Source organism: Eptatretus burgeri, chromosome 18 (assembly GCF_056783735.1).
Source record: "Eptatretus burgeri isolate ZD-2024b chromosome 18, Ebu_testis_v1, whole genome shotgun sequence".
In the NCBI taxonomy this organism is placed as follows: domain Eukaryota; kingdom Metazoa; phylum Chordata; class Myxini; order Myxiniformes; family Myxinidae; genus Eptatretus; species Eptatretus burgeri.
This window is the reverse complement of record NC_140978.1, coordinates 3,709,501-3,737,000: the sequence shown is the minus strand read 5'-3', so window position 1 is coordinate 3,737,000 and position 27,500 is coordinate 3,709,501. Positions and strand designations below refer to the sequence as shown.

The 27,500-nt window shown below is 42.9% G+C and overlaps 1 protein-coding gene across 3 annotated transcripts in view; it reads left to right on the top strand.

Moving 5' to 3' along the window:
• LOC147008490 (interleukin-1 receptor accessory protein-like 1) overlaps positions 1-27,500 on the top strand; it is a 51,726-nt gene that overhangs the window by 21,602 nt on the left and 2,624 nt on the right. For all 3 annotated transcript variants that reach the window (XM_085864657.1, XM_085864659.1, XM_085864660.1), the window contains exons 4-12: positions 10,433-10,595; positions 11,368-11,521; positions 20,465-20,533; positions 21,144-21,279; positions 22,238-22,410; positions 23,726-23,884; positions 24,724-24,873; positions 26,123-26,349; positions 26,451-27,500. The exon at positions 26,451-27,500 is cut by the window's right edge and continues 2,624 nt beyond it. In XM_085864657.1, the coding sequence (XP_085720783.1) occupies positions 10,433-10,595; positions 11,368-11,521; positions 20,465-20,533; positions 21,144-21,279; positions 22,238-22,410; positions 23,726-23,884; positions 24,724-24,873; positions 26,123-26,349; positions 26,451-26,588 (1,369 nt within the window). In that variant the 3' untranslated portion in view covers positions 26,589-27,500. The remainder of the gene's footprint in view (positions 1-10,432; positions 10,596-11,367; positions 11,522-20,464; positions 20,534-21,143; positions 21,280-22,237; positions 22,411-23,725; positions 23,885-24,723; positions 24,874-26,122; positions 26,350-26,450) is intronic.

Sequence of the window (27,500 nt, the reverse complement as noted above, 5' to 3'; positions counted from 1 at the left end):
GCCAATGGTGACCGAAGGGGTCCACATCACGATGCCTCAAGCTGCTGCTCATGATGAAGTTTCAAATTGTCATTGAAGGTCTCGAGAGTGCAATGCATTAGGTGTATGAAACAGTTTCTAAGTTGCAGGTAGATTAAACTACAATGGTGAATGGATAAACGGTGTCAATACAATAGTGAACTAGAACGACACTCGGTGGAGCGCATACCTCTGCCAGGATGAACAGCTTACATTTTGTATCCCACCGATAGGCCGGATATGGATCCGAACCTGAACCAAAATCGAATCAGCTTGTTCTTGTCACATACCCAAATCATCCACGTAGTTTTGTCACAGCTCATCCACAACTTTTGAAAAAAAAAAATTGCGCTATATAATCGATTTTGGCCCCATCTTTCAATAATGAAGAATCCCTCAAAAAAAACTAAAAAAAAAACCTCGTATCTGAATTCGGAATCGGATCTTCACCAAAATGTAATCATGTTGTTCTTGTCACACACGCAACGTTTCCACTAAGTTTCGTCAAAATCCGTCTGTAACTTTTGGAGATATCGTGTTGTATAATATCATTTTAGCCCCGTCACTCAATGGTGAAGACTCTCCTTTTTTGTGTACACTGTCGAGGCAGGGAGTTTGAAGGAGGTGGGTTTGGGGTGGATTAGCAGGGGTAGAAAAAATCGTGATGGGGGAAGATAAGAGATGGTGGTGAACAGCTGTTTTGAAGACCTGGAGGGAAGAGTGGGATTGAAGAGAGTGTGGGAGTTTGTTCCAAAGGTGGGAAAAATGAGGAATGAAAGAGTGAAGGTGAGCAGTGATTCTTGATTTTGGTAGTTTTACCAGAAGGGGGTTGCTGGTGGACCTTGGGCACTCTGGGGAAATATGGAAAATATTTCAGACAGAGCAGGGGCGGGGTGGGGGGAGGCCAGAGAGGACATGGTAGAGCACAGAAAGACCACCGACCCGCCTGCGGTGAGAGAGTGAGAGACCCAAAGACTCAGCCTCATCGCAGGAGGTACCAATGATCCTGAATGTCTTGGTTTCCACAGCGTGAAGCCGAGAAAGATGAGAGGTAGGAGCACCAGCCCACAGGGGATGAAACAGGCTGTGGATGAAAGCTGTGTATGTGGTCAGGTGCTCAGTTGTGCCAAGGAAGGACTTTGCACACTGAAGGATGCCCAGTTGGCGACTGCCTTTAGAGGCCATCTTGGAAATTCGGCTTTCCCAGGAAAGATCATGGCTGAGAGTGAGATCCAGAAGCTTGAATGAAAGGACTTCTTCCAGAGGGTTGTTGAAAAAGTAGATGGGGGAGGGGGGGTGATTGCAGACGGTCCTTTTGGAGAGACATAGTGAGAGTGTGAGATTTGTCAGGATTGAAAGACGTGTTATATGTGTTGGAGCAGCTTGTGATTTTATCCAAACTTACAGAGAGTGAAGAGGCTACTGCGCGCCGATCTGAGAGATGACAAATGGTACGGCAGAGGGTGGAATCATCAGCAAAGAGATAAAAAATTTTTCCAGAGAGTCGGGGAGATCATTGATGAAAACCAGAAAAAGAACAGGGCCCGGAACGCCGCATTGAGGAACTCCAGCCTGGACAGGAAGAGGGGATGAGAGAACTCCATTTAGGGCCCCACATTGACTGTGACAGGAGAGGAAGTCTGAGAGCCATGAGTGGAGATGGCCTTGGATACCATAGGAAGAGAGTTTGGTGAGCAGGGCAGGGTGTCAGACCGTATCGAGAGCATGCGATATGTCTCGGGAGATGGCTCTGATTTCATGTCCGGAATTGAGGACCTCCATCCATTGTTGGGAGAGCAGAAGCAGCATATCCAGGGTGGAGTGACCTGGTCTGAAACCAAATTGATGATCGGAAATCAAGCCATTGGAGAAGAGAAAGGATGGATTTAATGTCTGAAGCGATGATGGATTCCATAACCTTGCTGATGATTGGAAGAAGGCTGATTGATCTGAAGTTGTACGGATATGTTTCTTGCACCTTTTTTTATGCAGGGCGGTAATGTTTGCTGATTTCCAAGCATATGGCAGATGACCTTGAGCAAATGAGAGGGTGAATAGAACAGAGAGAGGGTGAGTAAGGGTAGCAGAGCAGGTTTTTAGGGCACGTGGGCTGATGCTGTCTGGACCCTTTGCAGAATCCGAGTCGAGGTTTGACAGCAAGCTCTCTACCTTTTCAGGAGAAAAGGACACAGAGTCCAGGAACAGCTGGGCACAACTGGGTAAGGTGGGTCCAGAAAGAAATGGGTTTGGGACACAAGATTTTTGAAGATTTATTTGGAAGGTTTAGAAGACACAACGCACACTTAAAAAAAAAATACAATCCAGATCCGGATCTGCACGGAATGCATGAATGCGCATATAAATCAATTCATCCTGATCAAAAACAAACCTGTCCACCAAATTTTATCTGAATCTGTCCACAACTTTTTGAGATCTCCTGCTCACAGACAGACAAACAAACACACAGAGAGGGGTGAAACATAACCTCCATCCACCTTTGGTGGTGGAGGTAATTTTTCTGGGGAAGCCCTCTCTGGCTTCCCCCTAATGCACTCCCTCGCAGATTGCATCTTGGGTCCACTCCCTGGATATCCTATTGACATTAAATTAAACACATACATAGAGAATCATACGATGAAGTTGTTAGCATTGTCTCCTTTATTGTATCACATTGCATCAATGCCAACAAGTGATAGGGGTTTAGTTATGGTGAGGTAGTTAGTTGTACTAAATCAAAAGATGCGCAAGAATTCCAAGAGAAAAAGGTCATTGAACAATATTTGCCAATTTGCTGGGGTTATGGAGAAATCACGAAAATTCCACAAGGAGGTCATTCTGACTCTCTCGCCCCCACACCCCTTGCCTGAATCGGGTTAAAGCAGCTAAAGTTGGTCATTGCACTGAAGTACAAAGTACTTTAATGTATGTAGCCTCAGTCCCTAGATCCTGCAAGGTGTACAGGCAAATTTTTTTGTAAACTTTAATTCCTCAACTCAAACCTGAAAATAAAAAAAAGAACATCAAGACACAAATCACAGATGTTCACAAATCAAGGAAAACCAGAGACACAGCAAATACGGCACACAAATTAAGTGTTCATACATCTATCTATATATTACTAAAACTCATCTTGCATGTATGTATGTATGTTCCCGAAATACAGCCAAAACGGTAGACGATAGCACACAAATTTTTGGCCCACATTACTCACCATTCTCCTGCGGTGTGCAGTATCAAGTTTCCTTCAAGACAACGAAAAAAATTATGAAAAAATCAATTCCCGATTCAGTGAAGTACTCTTCGGGAGAATTTGATCAATGCAAACAACCTCAGCGGTATAGTTCGCTGGAGCTATCTTCTTTTTTTTTCTTGAAATGATTTTCTTTTTCATCAACCGCTGTCACAACGAGAACCCAACGGGTGCACGGGTTGTCTAGTATCCTACCAATTCATACATACCTAATGTTACACACCATAAAGTTCATGGAATAAAACGCACTTCAAGTTAACCTTAAAATTTCATTCATGGAATGTTTTCAAACTGGAATATGTCACAAAATGCTCCATCAAAGGCGTATGGACACACACACACACACACACACACACACACACACACACACACACACACACACACACACACACACACACACACACACACACACACACACTATTATTACATATAAAAAAATTCCACAAACCACACACATAAAACAGTTCTAAAACATATCTTCCATGAGCCACGTTACAACCAAGGACACAGCTTGTTCCACCATTCACGCTATAAAGATGCTTCACCACATCTACAGTACAAGTATTACGAGCTGCTGAAGATGTTTCCCTCCCCCACTTCCCTCGAGTTGCACAATTAAAATGCTTCACCACATCTGACACCTGCTGAGTAAAATGTGAGCATGTCCACTTGCATAATAAAAACGCTTCACCACATCAGCCCCCGAGATGAGTAAACCGTAAACATGCAAGATTTGCATATTTAAAATGTTAGTATGGACACTTGCATAATTAAAACGTTTCATTACATCTACCCCCAGACCCCAACTGAGTAGATCTGGTAACATGTTAGCATCTGCCAACATCCCCCGCAATCAATGGGCAGATTACTCAACTCTCCCGCAGATACCCACAATTCCCACATGACTACCGAAATGTGGTGTGTCCTGGGTCTCCATCATTCTTCTCGTCCCGCTGCTTTGACCGGTGTTTTGCCTCTCGTTCCACTCATTTGCTCATCAATTTGATCAAACATGGCTTCCAAGAGCAAGACCAGTGACGCAGATGTGTCGACTGCCATGAGGCAGAAGAAAGTGAAGAGCCCGAGTCACAAAGTGGATCTGCTGGGCCAGCTGTCGAGAGGACAGAGTGTGAGTTCTGTGGGCAGACACGATGGAGTAAACAAATCCACTGTTCACAACATCCAGAAGAATGAGAAGGTGATCCAAGAAAGTATTGCGGTGAGCACTGTACCAGCATCAAAGTGGTTACACACATCTGGGATGTCCACATAGAAAAGATGGAGAAGATGCTCAGTGTATGGATTGAGGACAACGCGCAGAAAAAAAAACATGCCTCTAAGTGGACCTCTCATTTGCACCAAGACAATGCAAATGTACGCGCATCTGGCTGGCATGGTGGCACCAGCACAAGTATCACGGGTATGAGTGATGGGGGTACGAGTGGCCCCAGTTCATTCCGAAGCAAGGATGGGATGGTTTGACCGCTTCAAGAAGCACTATGGTGTCTGCAACATAAAATTGGCAGGCAAGTGTGCCTACATGGACCACGAGGCAGCCAAAGTGTTGTCTGCTCAACTCATGCAGCCATCAAGGAGAAGGGGTACTTGCCAGAGTAGATGTTCAATGCGTATGAGACAGTCCTGTTTTGGAAAAAGATGCCATCGTGAACTTTTATCTCGAAGCACAAGGGAACAGCATCGGGATTCAAGGCAGCAAAGGATCATGCATCTCTTCTCCTCTGTGCAAATGCAAAAGGGGACTGTATGATGAAGTCCATGATGTTGTACCGTTCCCTGAACCCATGTGCTCTCAAGGGCATGAACAAGCACACGCTGCCCATGTTTTGGAGGGAAAACAGGAAGGTGTGGGTGATGGCAGCAACTTTCATGGACTGGTTCCCTAACTGTTTTGTCCCTCAGGTGGAGAGGTACCTGGTGGAACAAAACCTTGCGCTCAAGGTTCTCCTGCTCATCACCAATGCTCCTAGCTACCCCACGGACCTGAAGGTGGCTCAGCCAAATGTCGAGGTGATCTTCCTGCTGCCCAACAGCACCTTCCTGATCCAGCAGCTCGACCAAAGGGTAATTTTGACTTTCAAAACGTTTTATACCCGCCACACCTTTCGCCGCATTTTGGATGCGATGGACTCTGGCACAGAGCTCACCATCGGGCAGTGTTGGAAGGAGTACAACACAGCACACTGCATCGGTGCAAAGAGTCACTGGATGAGGTGAAAGCCTCCACCATCAACGCCTGCCAGCACAACCTGTGGCCACAGGCAGTGAAGAATTTCAGAGGCTTTCCTGACAACATGGAGGAGCGGCATACAATTGTCAGCTTGGTATGGCAGATGGGAGGGGAAAACTGACGACATGGAGCCTGAGGAGTTGGATGCTCTTATCGCTTCACATGCCGAGGAGCTCACCGAGGAGGAGTTGGGAGCCTTTACCAAGGTTTCCGAGGAGGAGGAGGAGACGGGCCATGATGAGGAAGAGGTGTCAAGGTCCAAACTCGGGGTCAAGTTCCTGGGTGAAATACTGCAGGACATGCGGTCAGTTACCGAGAGGCTGTTAGACACAAACCCGGTCATTGAGCATTACTTCAAGGTCAAGAGGGGGTTGGATGACATAATGCTCCCATACAAGGAGCTACATGAAAATGTGTGGGCAGTTCTCAATCATGAAGTTCTTCCGCCCTGGTCCATCTACCTCAGGAGCAACAGCACCCTCACTTGCCTCTCGTGCATCCCATTTGGTGAGCGACTCTTCAAGATCCTCACTTGTTTCATCACCCTCACATACAACATGGTGGAGGAGTTGCTCTCTTCATCAAAGACTCCATTCCTCACTCTTCATGCACTGCCCTCACTCCACCACACCCCCAGGAACACCTCTGGCTACGGCTTCCCTTCCACTCCTACCTCATGTTTATATGTGTACTGCACCGTCCACCAAACAGTGATGACTCCATTTACACCTCACTATCCAAAAAGATGGACCAACTTCTTTCCTCTCATCCGAACTCTCTCTTCCTCATATGTGGTGACTTCAACTGTCATCACGCCAGTTGGCTGGGTGTGGGCACCTCTCTCACCTGTCATGGCACTTCAGCAAAAGAGTTCTGTGACTCAGTGGGACTGACTCAATCGGTCAACTTCCCGACCCGGATCTCAACCAATGTTACTCTATCTCTTCTGGATCTGATTTTGACAAATTTCCCTGAAAATATCTGCTGTTCTTCCTCCACTACAATCGGTTCATCTGATTGCATCTTCCATAGATTCCATAAATCAAAACAGTCAAAGTGGACATCTCTCTGGCTGTTATCAAAGAACCACCTCAGCACCGACGAGTCTGGAATTTCACTCAGACCGACTGGCAGGGTCTCCAAGCAGCCATCAAACTTCTAGACTGGTCTCCCATCGCTAATTTCTCGAAACATCAACTCATCCTGGGAATTCTTTCAACAAAACTTGCTCTCTCTCTCTCTCTCTCTCATGCACAGATTTATCCCCGCTCGTCAGTTTTCCGACCCCTTCCTCACGCCCATGGTTCACTGAAGGTTGTGGCGAGGCACTTGTCCTGAAACAACTTCCGTTTGCCTCATGGAAAGCAAACCCAACTGAGGGTAATCTCAGTTCCTTCCATAAAGCTCGGAAAAAGTGTGTGTCTACCCTCAGGAGAACCAGAAAACAACATCTTTCTAATCTCAAGTCTGAACTCGAAAACCTCTCTCCCTCCTCCAAATCCTGGTGGCGTCTAATCAAATCTGTTTCTGGTGGATATTCCCCCCTCCATCCCTCCCTTACCTCAAATGGCCACATTGCTGATACCACACGTGAAAAGGCTGATTGCCAAAACTCGGTGTTTGCATCAAAATATTGTGTCCGAAACCCATCGCTTTCTGTACCCACCTTACCCAGTCACACCCAACTGTCCGTGGACTGCGTGTCCTTTTCTTCTGATAAAATGGAGATCTTGCTGTCAAACCTCGACTCAGATTTTACAACTGGTTCAAACGGCATCAGCCCACGTGTCCTAAAAGCCTGCTCCTCTGCTCTTGCTCACCCTCTCTCTGTTCTATTCACCCTCTAATTTTCTCAAGGTCATCTGCCATCTGCTTGGAAATCAGCAAACATCACTGCCCTGCAGAAAATAGGTGTAAAAACAGATCCCTTCAACTACAGACCAATCAGCCTTCTCAAAATCATTAGCAAGGTTATGGAATCCCTCATCGCTTCCGACATTAAATCCTTCCTCTTCTCCAATGGCCTGATTTCCGATCATCAATTTGGATTCAGACCAGGTCACTCTACACTGGATATGAGCTGCTTCTGCTCTCTCAACAATGGATGGAGGTCCTCAATGCCAGACATTAAATCAGAGCCATATCCCGAGACATATCGTGTGCCTTCGACATGGTCTGGCACCCTGCCCTGCTCACCAAACTCTTTCTATGGTATTCAAGGCCATCTCCACTCATGGCTCACAGACTTCATCTCCTGTCACAGCCAACGTGTGTCCCTAAATGGAGTTCTCTCATCTCCTCTTCCTGTCCAGGCTGGACTTCCTCAAGGTAGCGTTCTGGGCCCTGTTCATTTTCTGGTTTTCATTTATGATCTCTCCGACTCTGGAAAATCCTCTTTATCTCTTTGCTGATGACTCCACCCTCTGCCGTATCATCTGTCATCCCTCAGACCGGCAAGGATCAGCTTCTTCGCTCTGCAGATCAGGGTAAAATCACAAACTGGTCCAACACGTGGAACATGTCTTTCAATCCGGACAAATCTCACACTCTTACTATGTCTCTTTGAAAGGACCATTTAGAAACCCCCCCCCCATCTACTTTCTCAACAATCCTTTGCAAGAAGTCTTTTCATTTAAGCTTCTGGGTCTCACTATCTGCCATGATCTTTCCTGAGAAAGCCACATTTCCAACCTGGCCTCTCACCTGGCTTCACGCTGTGGAAATGAAGGCATTTAGGATCATTGGTATCTCCTGCGGTAAGGCTGAGACTTTGGGCCTCTTATTCTCTTACCACAGACAGGGCGGTGGTATTTCAGTCTTCCACCATCTCCTCTCTAGTCTCCCCCCCCACCCCCATATTTCTGCATGGCGCTCAAGGTCCACCAACAACCCGCTTCTGGTGAAACTGCCAAAATCACGAATCACTACTCACCTTCACTTTTTCATTCCTCTTTTTTTCCCACCTTTGGAAAAAACTCCCACACTCTCCTAAATTCCATTCTTCCCTCCAGGTCTTCAAAACAGCTGTTCACCACCACCTCTTATCTTCCCCCATCCAAAACCACAATCTTTTCTACCCCCGTTCTTCCACCCCAAACCCACCTCCTTCAAATTCCCTGCCTTCTTCCCAAAAGTTCCCTGTCGTGTAAGGTCCTGAAAGTCCCTGTGGTGTGCATCATGTATACCCCGTGTTCCCCACCTCAATTCCATCCACATATCTCCTAAGGTCTCTGTTCCCCACTGTTCTGTCCTTCCCTCTCCCACCTCGCTTGTTGTGTGTTAGCTCCCTACGAGTCTCGACAATGCATACAAAAAAAACAAAAACAAAACTTTCAAAAGTTTCCCATCTGAACCAGGAACTACCCGGAACCCATTCCCCTTTTTCCATGGAAACAATGCACAGCATTTGTGGCTTCGCCATTTGTGGATTCGTCATACACAGCATTTTTCCTGAATCAAGAACCGCCGGGAACCTATCCTCCTTTTTCCCATTGAAACAATTTGTGGTGTCAACGTTCGCGGCTTCACCATTTGCAGTAATATTTGAGGGTCACGAACTGCTGGGAACCGATCCCCACTTTTTCCATTGAAACAATGCCCCGCTATTTGCAGATTCACTATTCGCAGCACTTTCCAAGATCATATGCCCCCACAAATAGCGGCGTCTGACAGTACATAGTGTATATCTACTATATATTGTTCCGGATTTGCCGGCCAGGTCACGAGGGGTTACTCGGACCCACTTTCCGACCTTCGATGATGAAGCCGATGAGCCGCGGATAACTCTGCAGCATGACTGGTTCCTAAGCACAACGGATGCCATCTGAGACGATTAATTTAGGTAGGGTCCTCGCGTCCAATTCCGACATTATTTTCCCGGCAAATGAATCCCCTCAGATAGGGAACCATGCTCTCTATGCCCCACTTCTATAAATCAAGAACGGCTGAACGGAACCGGAAGTGGGACGTCGGCTAGTCACTGACCATTGCCAAACAGCAGGGTAAACCCCCATCCACTATTTACGTACTCTGTCTAACCAATAGAGAAAGTCAATCAGGCAAGTTGGAAACGATTGGTTGATTTAACAAACAAGCACAAATTCACAAGCAATGCAGTGTCACAAAAGAAAGTCTTACCCCAGCACACAAGCCCCTTAGACAGTTAACTTACCATGAAATTGCAGACATAGGCACCTCGTTTACTCTGGGAAATAACAAGTAAGAGGGATATCCAGAGCAAAGAAGATGGAAGAAGACGGGGCTTGTTGGCGACCCCTTGCTCACCCGACATGCTTACCTCCTCCCAAAGCCCTCTCCCTCCACCCCGATGGACGTCTCCGGGTGGTCTCCAGGCGGTGTTTCGTATGCCCCATTTGAACATGCTGTTTTAACGTCCATGTCCATCTGAATCCAAGGACATCGCACACATTGATGAATCACCCTGCCTGTGAAACACCGAGATGACAGTTTTTATCTGGATGAAGAGAACATAAAACACTCCATAATGCTATCCCTCCCAACCACAAGTTCATAACATTTATCTTGTTATTCATATCATGGTTTTTGAATGTTACCTTTTATGATTTTTTTTGCTGTATTGATATTGTTGATGTTCTTTGTTACAGTGGAGAGATTCACCTTTCATTAACGGAAATGTACTTGTGCTGTTGTGCATAATATGTATGGAAAAGTATTTTGAGGAAGTGAAGCATGTTGTTCTACCAATCATCACTCTAGTCCTGATAGTTTGTAAAAGTAATGTGTAGGCTGCGTGAATGAGGTGGGTGAGGGAGGAAGGGGGAAGGATAAAGGGGTTGTTTGAATTACATGCTCGATAACTAGATACCTCTTCACCGTGGTGGTCGTTCGAGAGATGAAATGAAACATATAAATAAACGGCATTGTTCTCCTTCCAGGAATGACACTGTATGCATGAGGCTTTTGGTGTGGCCCAGAGATGGACACATCTGTCACAGCCACAACTCACATTTCCATGCAAAGGGCATCTGCAACCAATCTGTGCAGCTCACGTGTCCGTTTGTTGACGATCTCCCCATGAAAAATGTTCTGTGGTACAAGGTTGGTGTGCTATTTACAGTTCTTTTGCATGAACACATGTGGCCAGCTGTTTGAAAAGGAAAATAGACTCAGGAAAAGGCAATTCATCGAAATTGTAGCCCACTCCAACATTAAAACACAACACATGGACATGGTATGTAATGACCAAAAGGAAAGGAGAGGAGGAAACACACTTTCTAGCTTGATGATAATATTTTCTTCTTTTCTTCAATAGAAGGGAGATTGGTGGAGTAGGTTTGAAGGGAGATCATTTGCTGGATGGCATGGCGGTGCCGCTAATGTTGTACCCCCTGTATATTAAAGAAGTTGTTCATGGTGCCGGCGATAGCTCATCTACTCTTGGTAACGGACACCATGGGATATTTAACATTCATCAACTAATGGTAGTTGTGCCGAGATATTAGTTTTCAACACTATTTAACTAGCGGAGGAAGGATTTATCAGATTGGATGAAAGCGCAAAGATGTCGCGAAAACAGTGAGTGAAATTACATAGAATCCCAGAGGTTGTGGGTTCAGAGCCGAAGCAGTGAAGCATTGAGAATTATAATGGTTTGACAAGTTCGAGTGAATTTGTCCATTAATATTGTGACGGTTTTGCAAATGTACCCCGGGGGAGAGCATTCATGTACATGTATGATTCCAGAGAAAATACTATATAGTATCATCAGTACAGCTATACAAGCTCTCTTCATAACTAAGCATTTGAATGCAGGAACCACTTTGGTTTCCGATGCTAATCCAAGCACTTGTCTTTTACCCTTTCTCACAAGGAATGCAAGCAGCTGAGCCAGCCCAATAATTCCACCATCTTTATTATTCCTCATATGCAGCAGGAGAATGTTGGGAACTACACATGTGTTGTGAGCACATGGGTTGCTGGTACCAAATACAAGTTCAGCCGCACATGGAATCTCTCCATTCGAGGTATGACAAAATACAAAAGCTCAGGATACTAAAGTAGTATACGTATATACAGTGAGGTGCAAAAGTAGGAGTCCAGTCGAAAATTTATTGAGACGTAATCTACTGTCATAAATGAGATTAATCGGATGCCCGTCGTCTGTCTGTTCGCGTTTTTTGCAAGGACCGCCGGACCGACGACTACCATATTTTGCACAGAGCCCAAGTCCGATCTGAGTATTGTCCAAAGGGTATTTTCATCCACCACCAGAGCCTTTAAAGATCACTGTTCTGGCTTTTTCATTTATATGCAATGTCATTGGTTAACAGATATCATGTTACATATAACACTGCCAAAGGCCAGCACACCTCATTAGTCGAGCTGTGTCTTCCACCCATTGGCTCACTGCAGAGCTGGTCTGACTCAACGCACAATTGGAAACTAACAAAATAAATAATACCTTCACCATTTTCCTGCTGCGGTAAGCCAAAGCTATCTGCTAGGATAAGTGGTGTGAAGTACATTCCGATTCACAATAGCCACGCCATGCCCGTTCCATGAAGATGTATCCACGATAAATGGATGAGGTGTGTGTGTGTGTGTGTGTGTGTGTGTGTTGTTCATAAAACATTACATTTTCTCTCTGCTAACTCCCCTCCTCTTTATTGTCTTTATTTATTGTCTAACAACAACTTTATTGTCAAGAAATCACTACGGCCTGTTCCAAGTCAAGGTGAGGTTGAGCAGGCAAAAAACATGGCAGCTTCAGACCCCAGCGAGGTTACCCAGAAAACACCTTCAGACCCAGAGAGTGGTGGCCGAGGTTGCACCTGATGAAGGATATAATTAAATAAGGCAGTTAATTATCTTCAAAAGAAGTGTTTTAATCAACCCAAACACCAAATTTTCACTCTTGCACTTCCTTGGAGTTTTCTTTGTACAGTATGTATGCAAAGTTTCAAGCTGCTAGGTTTTTGGGTTTTGGAGTTATGGAGGGCACACACATACATACATACACACACACACACACACACACACACACACACACACACACACACACACACACACACACACACACAATCGTCAATCTTATGGTAATCGGCAGATTGGAGTCAGTGTAATTCAGAGTACAATACATACTGTATACAACCCAAAAACCTTGTGTAGCTTTCACCCTTGTTTTGGGTGAATTTCACTAATCGATTAAAAACAACGTTGCATTATTGACTTTTCAAGATGTGCAGAAACATTAATATCTATAAACAGTTGCTAATCATCATATGACAAGTAAAAAAAAATTGGCTCTGCAATTTAGAAAACATGTTAATGTTGCAAACGGCTTGGAAATTGTGTGTTATCAGCTTTCAAAGTCACAAAGAGAAACTCCTAACGATTCTGAAGCAAACCCGGTTCATATAAAGATAACCCCCTGCTTTAGAAACAGCCACGAGCACAAAGGAAAATGCGATCGCTCGCACGCTGCTAAGGTTAGAAGTTAAAACCTACTGTACATCTACGTCTGTATCTTCATCCTGGCCACACCGAGGTAATGTGTTACCAGAGCATCAATTCTTGAAGTCATATGTTCCAGGTGTACACGACTCCATTAAAGCATCAGTTAAATTTTTTTCAAATTTAAAAGGCAATGGTTGGTTTCCCACGAATCGTGGAGCAGCAGGGGCCAGAAAAGAGGCTTATTTAGTGAGATACCCACACCAGCAGTACCACATTTTCTAATGTGGTTATTATTGACCACCGACTATCCCTGTACATGAAAACCAATGATGCCAGTCTGGGAAATGGTGGCATTCTGAGAAATAGGTCAAATAAGGTCGTTGACCCCTGAATTTGGCAATATTTACTAAAACGGCTATAGTTTATATAATTTTCATGTTACAATACCTTGATACACATCAAACTGATCCGAAGACAATAGGCTATAACATGCAATAACAAAAAAACAAAAAAAACATGTGGCTGATAATTGTAAGTGCAGAACCAATTTTATTACAAATTTTGCCCCCAAAATCCAAATTTTCACATTTTTCAAATACTTTTAGCATCACTCAGCACATGCATAATATAAAAGTATCAAATATTAAGCATTAAAAAGTTTCTCTACGGTCTGCTGCAATTATTCATATATAATATATTCTATTATCTTAAAGGTAAATCATATTTTCATGACATTTTGTCCAAGATGTGTGAAAATACCTGAAAATGGTATTATTCAATACTCATGGCAAATGACCATTAATTTTATATGAAATGTCTTTGAAAAAATATATTGTTGTAAGGCATTATAATTGTTGATGAGTATATCAATAACACACAGGGATAGATCCAGAATTTTTGGAAGGGGTGGGGGAGGGGTTACAAATACCTATGTACCAACACCCCCTCCCCCTTCCTCAATATCACTAAATACATATGCACTAAAAAAAGTGCCACCCCTAAACCCTGAACCAACCCTAAAATAATGCCCCTGACAAAGAATATTGGATTATATAAGATGATCCCATATGCAACAATAATCCTGAGATGACCCCCACATTCCTGAGATTGTCCCTACATGTGGCACTGCTATAAATAGCACTCTCATCAGCCATGAGTTTACAATGTATATGAAATTAGGTCAGTCACACTTGAACAGATGCCATAGACTACACATACTGCAGCATGTTTTATGTGACATCCTCTTCTCTGTTAAAATGTAAGTATGAAAATATTTGTTTCTTTTTTTTTTTAATTATGAATAGTCTTGTGATGAAGATGTATTACCATGTAGCAAATTTTCTGATGGAAAAACATGTGGTATACTGAATGTTTTGCCTACAGGCTGTTGAGCTGGGGTTAAATAGTATTGTCATGAGATTGTGTCTAAAATGGAAGTCATTTCTGCATAAATTTTATGTAAGGTACATGGTGTTGTGAAAAATAACCCCCCCAAAAGAATAAAGTCATACGAATAGGGTTTATCCCTAGGTCTAAAATACTTATGAATTTACATTGAATTATTTTCAATTTAGTGGATGAAATAGACTTATTCTGCCAAACTATTGGTGACCAATATTTTTTACGCTTGCAGGCAGATCCACATTTTGTCTTAGTGGACTCAAGATTACTTCAACAGCACTGAACAGTCTATTATTACAATATGGATGCAGAATTTGACACTGCTCCCATTGCCAAGAAAGCTAAGAGAGAAGATACCATTGACATTGATAAGTGTCTTTTCTGCACAAAATCCTTTTCATCAAAGGAACAGCCAGTCACTCCAGTGCTTAACAAACTACTGTCCTTATTCTCAGCATGCAGACAACGGAATGACTCAGTTAGTCAAAAACTTTTGGCCCATGAATCTGATATAATTTCTGGAACAGTGGTGTTCAGGTAACAGACAATGCAGATCAACATATGTAAGCCAACATCACATCAGAAGAGCTATTAAAACAGTTGATAACTCTGATGTAGTTTTGGTTGATGGTGGTAATTCTCGTAGTGATAATGGTGATGGTGCAAGTGGTGGGTGTGCCAACCGCTTTACAAGATCCAAGGCATCAGTTGTGAAGTTTGACTGGAAATCTCGCTGTTTCATCTGTAGTGAGATCCTTGCAGCTCAAAGCACTGATTATCTTGGTCCATGGTAGAGTCCTCTGTGAAAGATGACCCTGAGCATCCCAACATGTACACCCGAGTTCTTCAAGCTGCAAAGGCTAAGCAAGATGATGACATGATAACCAGACTTCAGGGTGTACCCAATCGTGATCTGGTTGCCATTGAGGCTCGTTATCACAGACAAAAGTCATGCTACATCAACTATGTCAGTGGTCGCTCTATCACTGCAAGTCAGAACAGAAAGCAACAATTTGCTGCTGATGTTCTTGTCCTCTTAGTTCACCATAGACAAGCAATCAAGACCAAAGAGATCTTCTTTTTGACTGGTCGTGATGGCAGGCACACACAGCTTACCCGTTATATACCTGTGCACACCATCTATGATACACTCACCACTGAACAGCAGACAATTCTTGTCAGTCTACTGCGTGACTGGTTGTGATACAGTATGCTCTTTTTTCAGCCATGAAAAGCGCACTGCCTTTAGGATAATGATGCAGAAAGCCGACCAGTTCCAGCCTCTTGGTCTGCTAAGATCTGATGAGCAAAACATTTCAAAGGAGATAGAAATGGCAGCCACAAAGTTTGTTGGCTACATGTATGGCAAGACAAACTGCATGTCATTGAATGCCCTGAGGTGTCAGAAGACTGGACAGAGGAACATCCAGGGAAAGAAACTACCACCAACAGAAGACGCTTTCAGTCTGCATCTACTTCGCTCTGCTTATATCAGCTGTTAATATGGAGACAAGCTGCTTACCCTTCTCCAACCTTACCTGATGCAACAGCATATGGCTTCGAACACAACTCAGGTGGCACTGGTCTCGAGCCTCAAATGATTAGTCAATCGCCAGCTGCTCCAGAGTTGTTAAATGACCTTGTGTGTGACTGTCAACCCAATACCTGTGCAGTGGAGTGTTCTTGCTTGGAGAATGGCCAACCATGCACAGCAGCATGCACCTGTGAAGCCTTGGTGGATGGAGGAGACAAATCATGTTCAAATCCCTTTACTCTCTCTGCATTTTATAGTGATAATTAAGACGCAGATGCAGACTAGATATCAAGCCTGGTGTTGGCTCAGTGGTTAGGGCAGCGGCTTGGGATCCAAAAGGTCCTGAGTTCAAGCCCCGTTGGGCCACTGAATTAATACACCAGGGGGTTGACTCAGCCTCTCATCCTTCCGAGGTCGGCGAAATGAGTACCAGTATACTGGGCCGGTGTATACCCTGATTAAAATAGGTGTACCATATCCCTGTGTCATAAGAGGCGACCAGGGTTGTGTTAGGAAGGGCATCCGGCATAAAACATGTGCCAAATCACTATGCGGATCATAACGGATGATCCGCTGTGGCGACCCCTAACGAGAGCAGCCGAAAGAAGAAGAAGAAGAAGATGCAGACTAGATATCAACATAATATGTAACAATAATGTTGACAGTTTCCTGTCATTTATCTTAGTAACTGATAATTTTGTTAGAAAGATTGTATTTGATACCAAAAGTGGAGAGTTTGTACAAACAGCCATTATAGTGGGCCAACACTCTTGAAAATGAAAAACACGCCCGCGAACCTCAATATTTCTTTGAAATTTATTTTCAACAAAGTACATTGAAAAATTACCATTTTAAAAATATTTATAGTATATAAGAATTTGTACCCCCCCCCCTCATTTACACAAATCCTGGGTCCATCCCTGTGTGTTGTTGATATACTCATCAACAAATATAGTTCCTTGTGACAATATAATATTTGCAACAAATTTTTCTCTTAATAAATATGAAATTAATCAAGTTTGTTTGTGCCATGTGCCATGAGTTTGGTCATATGCCATGAGTACTGAATAATAATATTTTCAGGTATTTTCAGGCATCTTGGACAAAATGTGATGAAAATGTGATTTACACTTAAGATAATACAATGTATTATATATGAATAATTGCAGCAGACTCGAGAGAAACTTTTTAATGCTTAATATTTGATACTTTTATATTATGCATGTGATGAGTGATGCTAAAAGTATATGAAAAATATGAAAATTTGGATGTTTGGGGCAAAAGTTGTAATAAAATTGGTTCTGTACTTACTATTTTCAGCCACACGTTCTTTTTTGTTATTGCATGTTATAGCCTATTGCCTTAGGATCAGTTTGATGTATATCAAGTTATTGTAAAATGAAAATTATAAAAACTATAGCCGTTTTAGTAAATATTGCCAAATTCAGGGGTCAACGAACTTAATTGACCTATTTCTCAGAATGCCACCATTTCCCAGACTGGCATCATTGGTTTTCATGTACAGGGATAGTAGGTGGTCAATAATAACCACATTAGAAAATGTGGTACTGCTGGTGTAGGTATCTCCCTCTTTTGGTGGCCCCTGCTGCTCCACTATAAGCTTGTCAAATCACCGGGTGAGAGCAAACACGGCCTGTTCCAAGTTTCGTATGAAATTCCACACGAATAAAGTACACAACAAGCCGGGAGGTGACGATGGTTCGCGGGCATTATTGAGCAATGCCACGATAGGTACAATTGAGTTAGTGGAAGCTTTTGAGGAAGCCCTACCATAAAAACCTCTCTTCCATCAAAATTTACCAAATCAAATCGGATTTTTATATGTTGTACTTATGGACATTACGCACAGCTTCTAGGAAACTAAATTGCGGGGAAAAAAAAAATCGAGAAAAAAAGTTAAAGTGGGTGTGGCTCTGCCCACAAGGGGCGTGGGACGCCCCTCATACTTAAAGACATAACGAGACCATGACATATAGCTTGTGTCCGTCCAAGTTTCATCAAGATCACCTCAAACATCACGGAGCTATGCTCTGGAGAGAGTCACAAACAGACAGACAGACACACAGACACAACGAAAATAGTGGTCACTGCTGGCGCCCACGAACCACTAAAAATAAATAAAAAGTTCAAGTGGACGTGACTCCACCCACAAGGGGCGTGGGACGCCCCTCATACAAAAAGACACAACTCGACCATGATATCTAGCTTGTGTCCAAGTTTCATCAAGATCGCATCAAACGTCATGGAGCTATGCTCTGGAGAGAGTCACAAACAGACAGAGAGACAGACAGACACACAGACACAACAAAAATAGTTGTCACTACTGGTGCCCGCAAACCAACACTGCTGGCGCCCGTGAACCAAAAATGAGAACCACAAAGGCTTCCAATTTAAATATAATTCTTTAAAATGGAATTCAAGCAAAAAATTAATAAAATGCAGTTTTTCACAAAATGTCGGCCAACGCTTTTCACTGCTCAAACCAACATGAAGGAATTCCAAACAAGAACTTCGAACACGAGGTCAGTGGAGGTTTTTTTTAAATGTTTGAATGTCGAAGTGATGGGTAGATAATGAAAACACATCACACAAAAAGTTCAACAAAGCGTTGTCGTCGAAAAATGAAATTGCACAACATTTTCAGCTGGTGAGGCACCACCCGAGAGTCCGCCTGCCATCGCGCAGCTCAGTCGAGGCGAGATGTGCAAGTTATTTTTCTTTTTTATATGTATCCATGTCGAAGTGACGGGTCGTATCATGGAAGAATGCACAAAAAGTGGAAGCGTCATGGAAAACAAAATTTTCCACTTTCATTGAGCCAGTCACCGCCTGTTGCACTGCAGAATAACACGTGGCCAACACAGGCGAGTGACCCCTGTCGATTGATATACAGTATTCAGTGAAAGTACCAATATTTTAGAGCCCTTGCCAAGTGGCTTGAACACTCCAACGAAACAGTATATAAGACACAGCTTCCTTGGCACATAATTGGCAATTACCGAACCGTCATATTGTTGTGGGCCGGGTATCGGTGGCGAGCATGACCGCTAGGTGGAGCAGTAGATTCGGCTCCACCGAACACCCGGAATTCAGATTGTTACCCTCGGATAACTCCGGAGGTACGGGTCCCTTACAGGACCGTGAATCGTCAATAATTCAACCACATGGTACACGGTTATTTGCCAAACTTCAAAATACCTAGAGGCCCACGTGGCGAGCTACTGAGGAATTCACACCCTCGATGGGGCTCGAACGGGATGAGTCGTTCGCGTGCTCGACCAGTGCGTAACCCGAGCGGATGGTTACCGAGGTCCCGTCAGTCCAAATGTACATCTACAGCAGCAACGGCCTTTTTAATCACCTAACACGCACCGTGTTAAATCAATGCAGGAAAGGACAAAGACGAGCTGAAACATTTAACAATAGGGGTATTTATTTACAATAATTGTGGAAGGAACACATAAAGGGCAGAGTTAAACCGACTATAAAGAATGTAAATAATGTACAGCAAAAGCACTTAACCAGTTGCTACTTAAATAAGACAGGCCCGCACACAGATACACACCACAAGAAAAGAGATGGACCTCAAGGGTCTTTATTATTCCTTCAGCTCGGAGGGAAGTCGAGCTGAAGGACGAGAACGTAGCTGAGTCCGGAGCGGAGGCGTGTGTGGCTCCGCCCACCTCCTTACCTCTGGCTACGTGCCTAATGGCGATGGTGCTGAGTCGGAAACGGGGCGGGTGAGACCCCGCTCCTTGCCGATTGGCTTAGATGGATGCCATGCCTACGTTAGGCTCCGCCCACGCGTGCGCTTGCTGGCGAGCACGCGAAGAATGCCGCGAGCATTATGGCATCAGGATGGAGTGAAGGTGTTGTTGTTGTTGTGATATGGGGTGTAAAAATGTAAAAGAAAACCCTGACTATCAAAATAACTCTGCCGCGCACGAACATTTAATTCCCATTAGACTAGGGACGGGACCCTAACTAGAAACACACAATTACCGATATAACTGTTCTATAGGGACCTGAATGTTGAGTGTTCATGGCTTCCAGATTCGCAACAATATTTAACATACACCTCACAGAGACGACCGGATTGTCAAATATGTCCGAATTGGATAAATGAACACTTTTCTATGAGTCGGAACTGCTTGTACAAGTTCGATTGTGGAGTTTAAATTTTGTAATTTTGCTTAGTCTAAAAGATACTCGTGGTGATCGCATGTGCGGAAATGAAATAAAGCAACAAACGCTGACGTCTCTGGGCATTTATAAGCATTGCAATATACCCAGCGATCCATAGCTATGATGAACAGGCATTCGATAACATGATTGAGGAAAGTGAAAAAAATAACTGTCATTAAGAAATCGTTGTGGCCTGTTTCAAGTCAAGGCATGGTTGAGCAGGCCAAAAAACATGGCAGCTTCAGACCCCAGCGAGGTTACCTAGGATATGCATTAAGACCCCATGGAGAGTGGTGACCTGCAGGTTTTCAAATACTTCAATTAACCACTTATGTGATTTGTTAACTTGGGTGAGGCATTTGTTCCACAGACCGAGTGATAGTCAAACTGCCCGTTATGATCTACCCACAAGGGAATGTCACCCGTGCTGTAGTTCTCGGTATGTATTCACCAAAGGCATTCAACTGTAGTTAATACTTAATTATTCTGAAAAGTTTGAATACAATGATTATTGTTCAAAATTACATTTATGAGATAACACATTCCATTATGTTAATGATAATTATTACTAACGGAAAAAGCAGTGATATGCATCAGGCTAGGCCATGCAGAGGTATCAGGAAGGATAAACCTTCAGCCATGTGCCCCTGCAGAAACTTTATGCGGTCTCTGCATAGCCGGAGGTTTATCCTTCTCCCCGAATTAGAATTTTCCTGGTAACCTCTCTAAATCTGTTTGTGGACAACAGATAGGTTGGTGTGTAGCAAACACATCCTTTTGGTTAGGATCCAAGCAGCAATAACCAGTGTAGCGCATACATAGTTGCTAGTATAATGACAGTGAAGGGGTTTTGCAGTTGATACAGGCATGAGGATCTTTAATACAGGCATAGAGAAATCAAGATGGCAGTTGATACAGGCACAGAGAATTTATTGATACAGGCACTGTGTATTGATGAGACATGGATGGTGGAAAGCAGTTAGTTATGGGTTATTGGGTTACAAAGTCTGATTTTATGTTCTCTTTTTTTTTTTTAAATGGCACTCCAGGTAAACCGTTGCGCCTGATATGTCAGGCTCGATACACAATTGCTGGCATGTTGAAACCTCTAGTCTGGTGGCTCATTGACAGGAATTTTTCAACTGATTCTCACATTACAGGGATTACAGAGGACAATGACAGCACGTGGGTACCTCTAACTATCTAGTTCTTCACTACGATATGATGTCAAGCCACAAGTCCTTAAAAAACATTTCTTGTTGAAACATATGAGCTGCATCCAGTTTATAAAATTTAGAAAGGGGCTGAACACAAAATCTGTGACATTTTCTGGGTGGAGGTGTTTCTCGGAGCATCACAAAGTCTCGGGGGGGGTGGGGGGAGGGTGTCAGAGCCACAGTTCTCTGACACCATTTTCCTCTTCATGGGTGCAGCCATCGTGGATTTCCCTTCACCATGAAAGGACATGTCAATATAGAAAGACCTTGCTTTTGGTTAAATTCATCAAAAAAAAAGGCAGAATTGCTGCTTAAATAATTAATTTGAAGCTACGAGAGGGCATTTCCGTAAAGGAGAAAGAAGGAAGTTCAACAAGAAGCTTTAAAAATTTGGGAGGACCTGAAGGGCAACAATATCTCAGTGATTGAACTGCCAGTTGCCTTCGATCAAAACTTGCGGAATTGAAGCTGATCAAAATTGTAAAAAGGCAGCATTGCTCTCATTCACAGAATGATTTTTTTTTGGGGGGGGGGGGTCAGGCAAAGAATCACCGAGTGTCACCGTGGGGAGAGTGGAGAAGGGGCCAAAAATTTGCCAAAAAAAGTCACATATTTTGTGTATAGCCCCAAAGAAGAAAAATGAAGAAATGCTCTTAAAACTTTTCCAGAAACTTCATGACACCAATTCATCAACTTATTTCTGCTTGGAACACAATTATTTTGTTTGGTCCAAGCAAGTTTATCTTCTGCAATTGAATCGTATTTTGTTGTAATGTTGAGGGAGTACATTGATATTACATAAGCTTTTACTTGTGTTTGAGATCTACCTCATTATTCTTGTATTTCAAAATTTTTTTTCCTGCATTTACAGTCCAGCTGTATGTTATGCTCAAGTGAAAAATCAGTGCCGTGTGTCATTGTGGCAGAATTGTGAACAAAACGGGAGGATATGAAACTGTGGAACAAGGACTCAACATCATAAAAGTGGAGCAGATACATCTCAGTGTGAACTTTACTTGTATTGCACTAAATGGACGTGGCTTCACTTCTGGGTCCGTGTCACTCTATGAAAACAATGATACAAGGAAAACAGACAGAGGTGGAGGCCATTCAGCCCATCATGCCTACGTGAACACCATACTAATTTATCTGCACAAGATCCAAAGAAGAAAATGCAATTAAATTTTTATTTTATTTTTAAGTTTTTGTAGATTTTGTATTTTTTTTAAATTATTATTATTTTATTTTTTTTCTTCCTCCCCTCAGGGAAGGGGGCATGGGCTTGGTTAAAAACACACATCAACCACACAACACCCCTTGACGAGACCCTCACCAACAACACTCCGTACACATGCACACAATCACCCATCAATGCTCAAACTACCTATAAAAAAATGAAGGTAAAGCATTCAAACTTTGTTGGTGAGTGATGCCCAATGTTTTTATCTAGCTTTCTTGTCACCCCTGTTGGTGACAAGAAAGCGGAAAAAATATTGTTACTCATTGTTTTTCAAATCCAGCTTTAGTAGCCATGCATCCATATAATAATACGCTTGTTCATCTGTGTGTAACATTCCGTTCTACCCATTGGTTGGACAACTTTCCTGACTCCACCCACAATTTCAATGTGATAAAAAAGAAATCAAACAGCTGCCATGTTCGTGATATGCAAAGCCAAAGACATCTTTAGAGTTGTCACATTCACAATTGCCATGCCCTCCCTATAAGTTTTCCCTTCAATGTAAAATGACCAAAGCGAGAGTCAAAAGGATTTTGAGCCGATAGACGTCACAATTGAGGCAGCGGGCTGTTGTATATTCATCGCCAAATAACTACATAGCATTCTCTCAAGCAGGGCTTTTTCCCCCACGGCGGTTACGCAGGTCCTTGCTATCATTTCCAATTATTTTATTTTAAAAGGACTCAACCAGTGACCATAAAAACCATGTCATTATAAACGTCTTTGTCCGAGCACTTCTGGGAATCTCGTGATATTGTAAAAGAAAATTTACTTTTATCATTATTATTTACTTTTTTACAATTTGTATATAGTATATGCATCACAAACAAAATTGGTTTCAGGTCTCATGGTCACTTGAGAGTTGCAATTTCACGGGGTTTCTGCATATCTCATTGTGTGCAAATTTGGTCATTGTGTGCCAGTACCCTTGCCAAAGTACAAGTTCCTTCCTAAACTTATGAGAGCACTGCATCAGTGCTTCAGCTGTCCTTCAGTGTTGATGGGAGGATCAGATAGAATTAGTGATCTGATTCCTAATTGATATTTATTGATTGATATTTATGAATATCATTAATATTGAATTGATATAGATATTTATACCTCAGTGAATTGATATTTATAAAATGATGGCATTATGTTGATATGAAGAATCTAACATTTGCTGAACTTGCAGAAGGGAGCTGGAAATACAGAGATCAAGTGAAAAAGACCTGGATCTGGGAAGTTGTGGGTACCATTTCTACCCTCATCACTTTATTTACTCTTGGATATGCACTTCGATTTGACATTATTCTGTTCTACCGACATTATCTTGCTCAAGAACCACCACCCGGTAAGCTCTAATTTTCCCTAACCCGAACTATGTATATACTCATGGGGTATGCGAGCATACCGTATGCTTACACATTGTAAGCATATGAACTGTGCTTCCCAATTGTCTTGGGTCACTCACCTGCATTTTTTTTCATTAATTTATATTTTCATTTATGAATGTTGTCTGACGAGTCTGTGAATTTTTCCTGTTTACCGGCTTCGATGTCCATTGGCACACAAAATTTTCGGCTTTCTAAATCACCCGGAAGGTACCGAATTTTAATATCAGTCAGTGAGTCAGTGAGTGGTTAGAAAGAGCTTTATATATTAGACATACAAATTCCAGGTTCATGGAGAGACTGCGGTGACGAAGGACGAAGGGTAGAAGGCAACACACTGACAGTGTGGCAGTGGGACAAGGGAATGAACGAACAGGAAGAGAGAGAGAGAAGTGGGCAGGAAACAAACACAGCAACCTGCAAATAGATGTGGAGAGATAATCTAGTTATTGAGTTTTGTCGAGTCGTGTCAGACTTCTGGTGACATCCATGATCAGATTTCTCCAAACATCCCCATCCTGAACTGTTCCTGAAGCTCTGGCAGAGACAGCTTGGTTGCAGCCTTCACCCCATCAATCAGGCACGTATCAGGTCTGCCTCTTCCTCTTCGCCCCTCAACCATAGAGGTGAAACCAGACAATGCCATCAACGTATGTTGTGAAAGGGAACACACAAACAAACTGCCACGTTCATGCCACTCAAGCTTTAACGATGAGTGGAAAAAAGAAGACAGAAATAAGGTGCAGTGTTGCCAAAATGAGGTAAACAGAAGGTAACTGCACACCTTTCTTGTGTGTAGATGGCAAGCGGTTTGATGCCTGCATTGTAACAGCATTGGATGCCACACAAGCTGAGCTGAACTTTGCACTCCAAGAGTTGCCTGAAGCACTGGAGAAGCGACTATGCTACAGTCTTTGGATCAATGCTCGCAATGCCAATTCTTGCCAATGTACGTATTCTTGCCAATGAGACAAACTCAGTAATCCTTGATAACTTTGTCTCGTTATTTTATATAGTTGCTCCCCCCTCTCCTACCCCAAGAACACCGAGACATGGGAGGAGCCATTTGGTTCATCTTGGACATACCATATCCACATCTCATACCCTTCATACATCAACACACAAATATTCTCAGAATCAACTCCATTCAGACCATTACCTTACTCTAACTTAACATCTAAATTATTTCATAAGAAACTTACATATCACATTTAAACGATATTTGGGAAATTCAGCCAGTACAGCAGCACAAAATGGAATTATTATTTTTGAGAAACACTATGCGGATCTTTAATGTCTACAGCATCAGCGTAGGGTGGGGATACCGATTTCATGACGGTGCAGTGTATTACCATTCTCAATGTTCTTTTGTAAACGTTTGATCTCTCCACTTAATGTTCTCCTGTTTCAATAAACTAACATTCACACAAACAAGAAATGAAATAACATTGTGAAAGGTTGTCAGAACAATGGCTTTGAGGATAATCAGAGTTATGTGACAAACAGCTTGCCCAATATTCTATAAAGTTAACCAACACTGATTTATAGCAATAGTTATTATAACCTCCGCCAACGAAGGTGGAAGGAGGTTATGTTTTCACCCCTGTCTGTCCGTTTGTTTGTCAGTTTGTGCGCTGGATATCTCAAAAAGTTGCGGACGGATTCGGATGAAATTTGGTGGCAGGTTGGGCATGTAAGAAGGATGAACTGATTAGATTTTCGTGAAGATCCGGAAAACAGAATTTTTAAGTGATTCTTCACCATTGAGAGATGGGGCTAAAAAGGATATATCATATCTCAAAAAGTTGTGGATGGATTCGGACAAAACTTGGTGGACACGGATGTGTGACGAAGAATTGATTCGCTTTTGGTGGAGATCCGAATCCAGATCCGGATACGATAATTATTTAATTTTTTAAGTGATTCTTCACCATTGAGAGATGGGGCCAAAAGCAATATATGGCATATTTCAAAAATGTATTGGGCCTGGTATGTTCTCGTGGATCAGGCATGACGTGGCAGAGGTATGTACTCCACTGAGTGCCCTTCTAATTTATAATGTAATGGCTTGGTTTGAATCATTTTAATTAAATATGGGCTTTCTCAAAAATTGAGAATTTTCTTGGGTTTCTTTTAAAACAATGATAAAACAAAGCCTTCACAGAGGACTGGATGGATAAATTGTTTGTTTTGTACAGATATGGAGGGACTGAGGTCAGCTTTGAGCTTGAGTCGTCGTCTTATCGTGGTACTTGGTCCCCACTGCGTGATCAAATCAAACATGTCCCACCATGGGATAGATGCCATATTGAACACCGTTCTGGACAAAGGCAACCCACCTTCCTTAATGATTTTCGTCTGCCCACTACCTCGAGGCACGGCCCACTCTCTCATCAAGCGCCCCATCCTACAGCGAGCCTTCAAGGTATGAATGATTGTAATTTGGTACCCATGTGCAGCCATGTACACCACTTGTGGTGTGATGTATAAGGTCGAATGCAAAGCTTTGTTATAATCTTGTGCTAGGAGCTGCCCGTGCTCTGCTGGGAGGAAGAGAAGCCCATGCTATGCTCGTCCTTTTGGAGCAGGCTACACTGCTTCCTTCCACACCAGCGTACAAGTGCACAAAAACAAGACTGGCAGCAATTTGGTGATGAAGAATAATCAATCATTCTCTTGCCTCCTGTGATCCACAAACAACCCTCAATAGATTCTTCAACCCAACCTTCACTCTCATTTTTATCACCACACCTTTTAAACCCTTTTTAACGTATTTATTATGATTATTACATCCACCACCGAAGGTGGATGGAGGTTATGTTTTCACCCCTGTTTGTCAGTCTGTGAACAGGATTATCTCAAAAACTTATGGACCGATTGGGATGAAACTTGGTAGATAGGTTCCATCCATCCATTGGGACCATACTCTGTGCAGAGCGTTGGTGCTGCCACAGCAGTCTACTTGGCGATTAGGCACAATCCTGGATGGGTCGCCACTCCGACACAGGATACCAGCAAGCTGGCACTCATTTTGCCGACCGCAGAAGGTTGACAGGCAGAATCAACCCCACCTGCTATTAATTCAACAGCCAAGGGGGATTTGAACTCAGGATCCTAGGATCCCAAGCCCACCACCCTTACCATTAAGCCAACACCAGGCATGTAGACAAGTTGTGTGTGTGTGTGATAAGGACGAATTTATGTTTTCGGTGAAGCACCGGATCTGAGAATTTTTTAATGATTCTTCATAATTGAGAGATGGGGCTAAAAACGATACATAGCATGATATTTCAAAACTTTGTGGATAGATTTTGACAAAACTTCGTGGATGAGTTGGGTGGATGACAAGAACAAGTCATTTAGATTTTGGTTCATGTCCGGATCCAGATCCAGCCTATCAGTTGGATAGAAAATGCAAACTGTTCAGCCTGGCAGAGGTATACGCTCTACTTAGTGGCGTTCTAGTATTGTTGTTGTTGCCTCAGTCCTTTATCAAGCAAAAAAGACTGGCAGAACTCAAGTATTCCCAGATATTTAGTGTAGAAGAGATGTTGACGAGGTGTATTTCTTGGACCA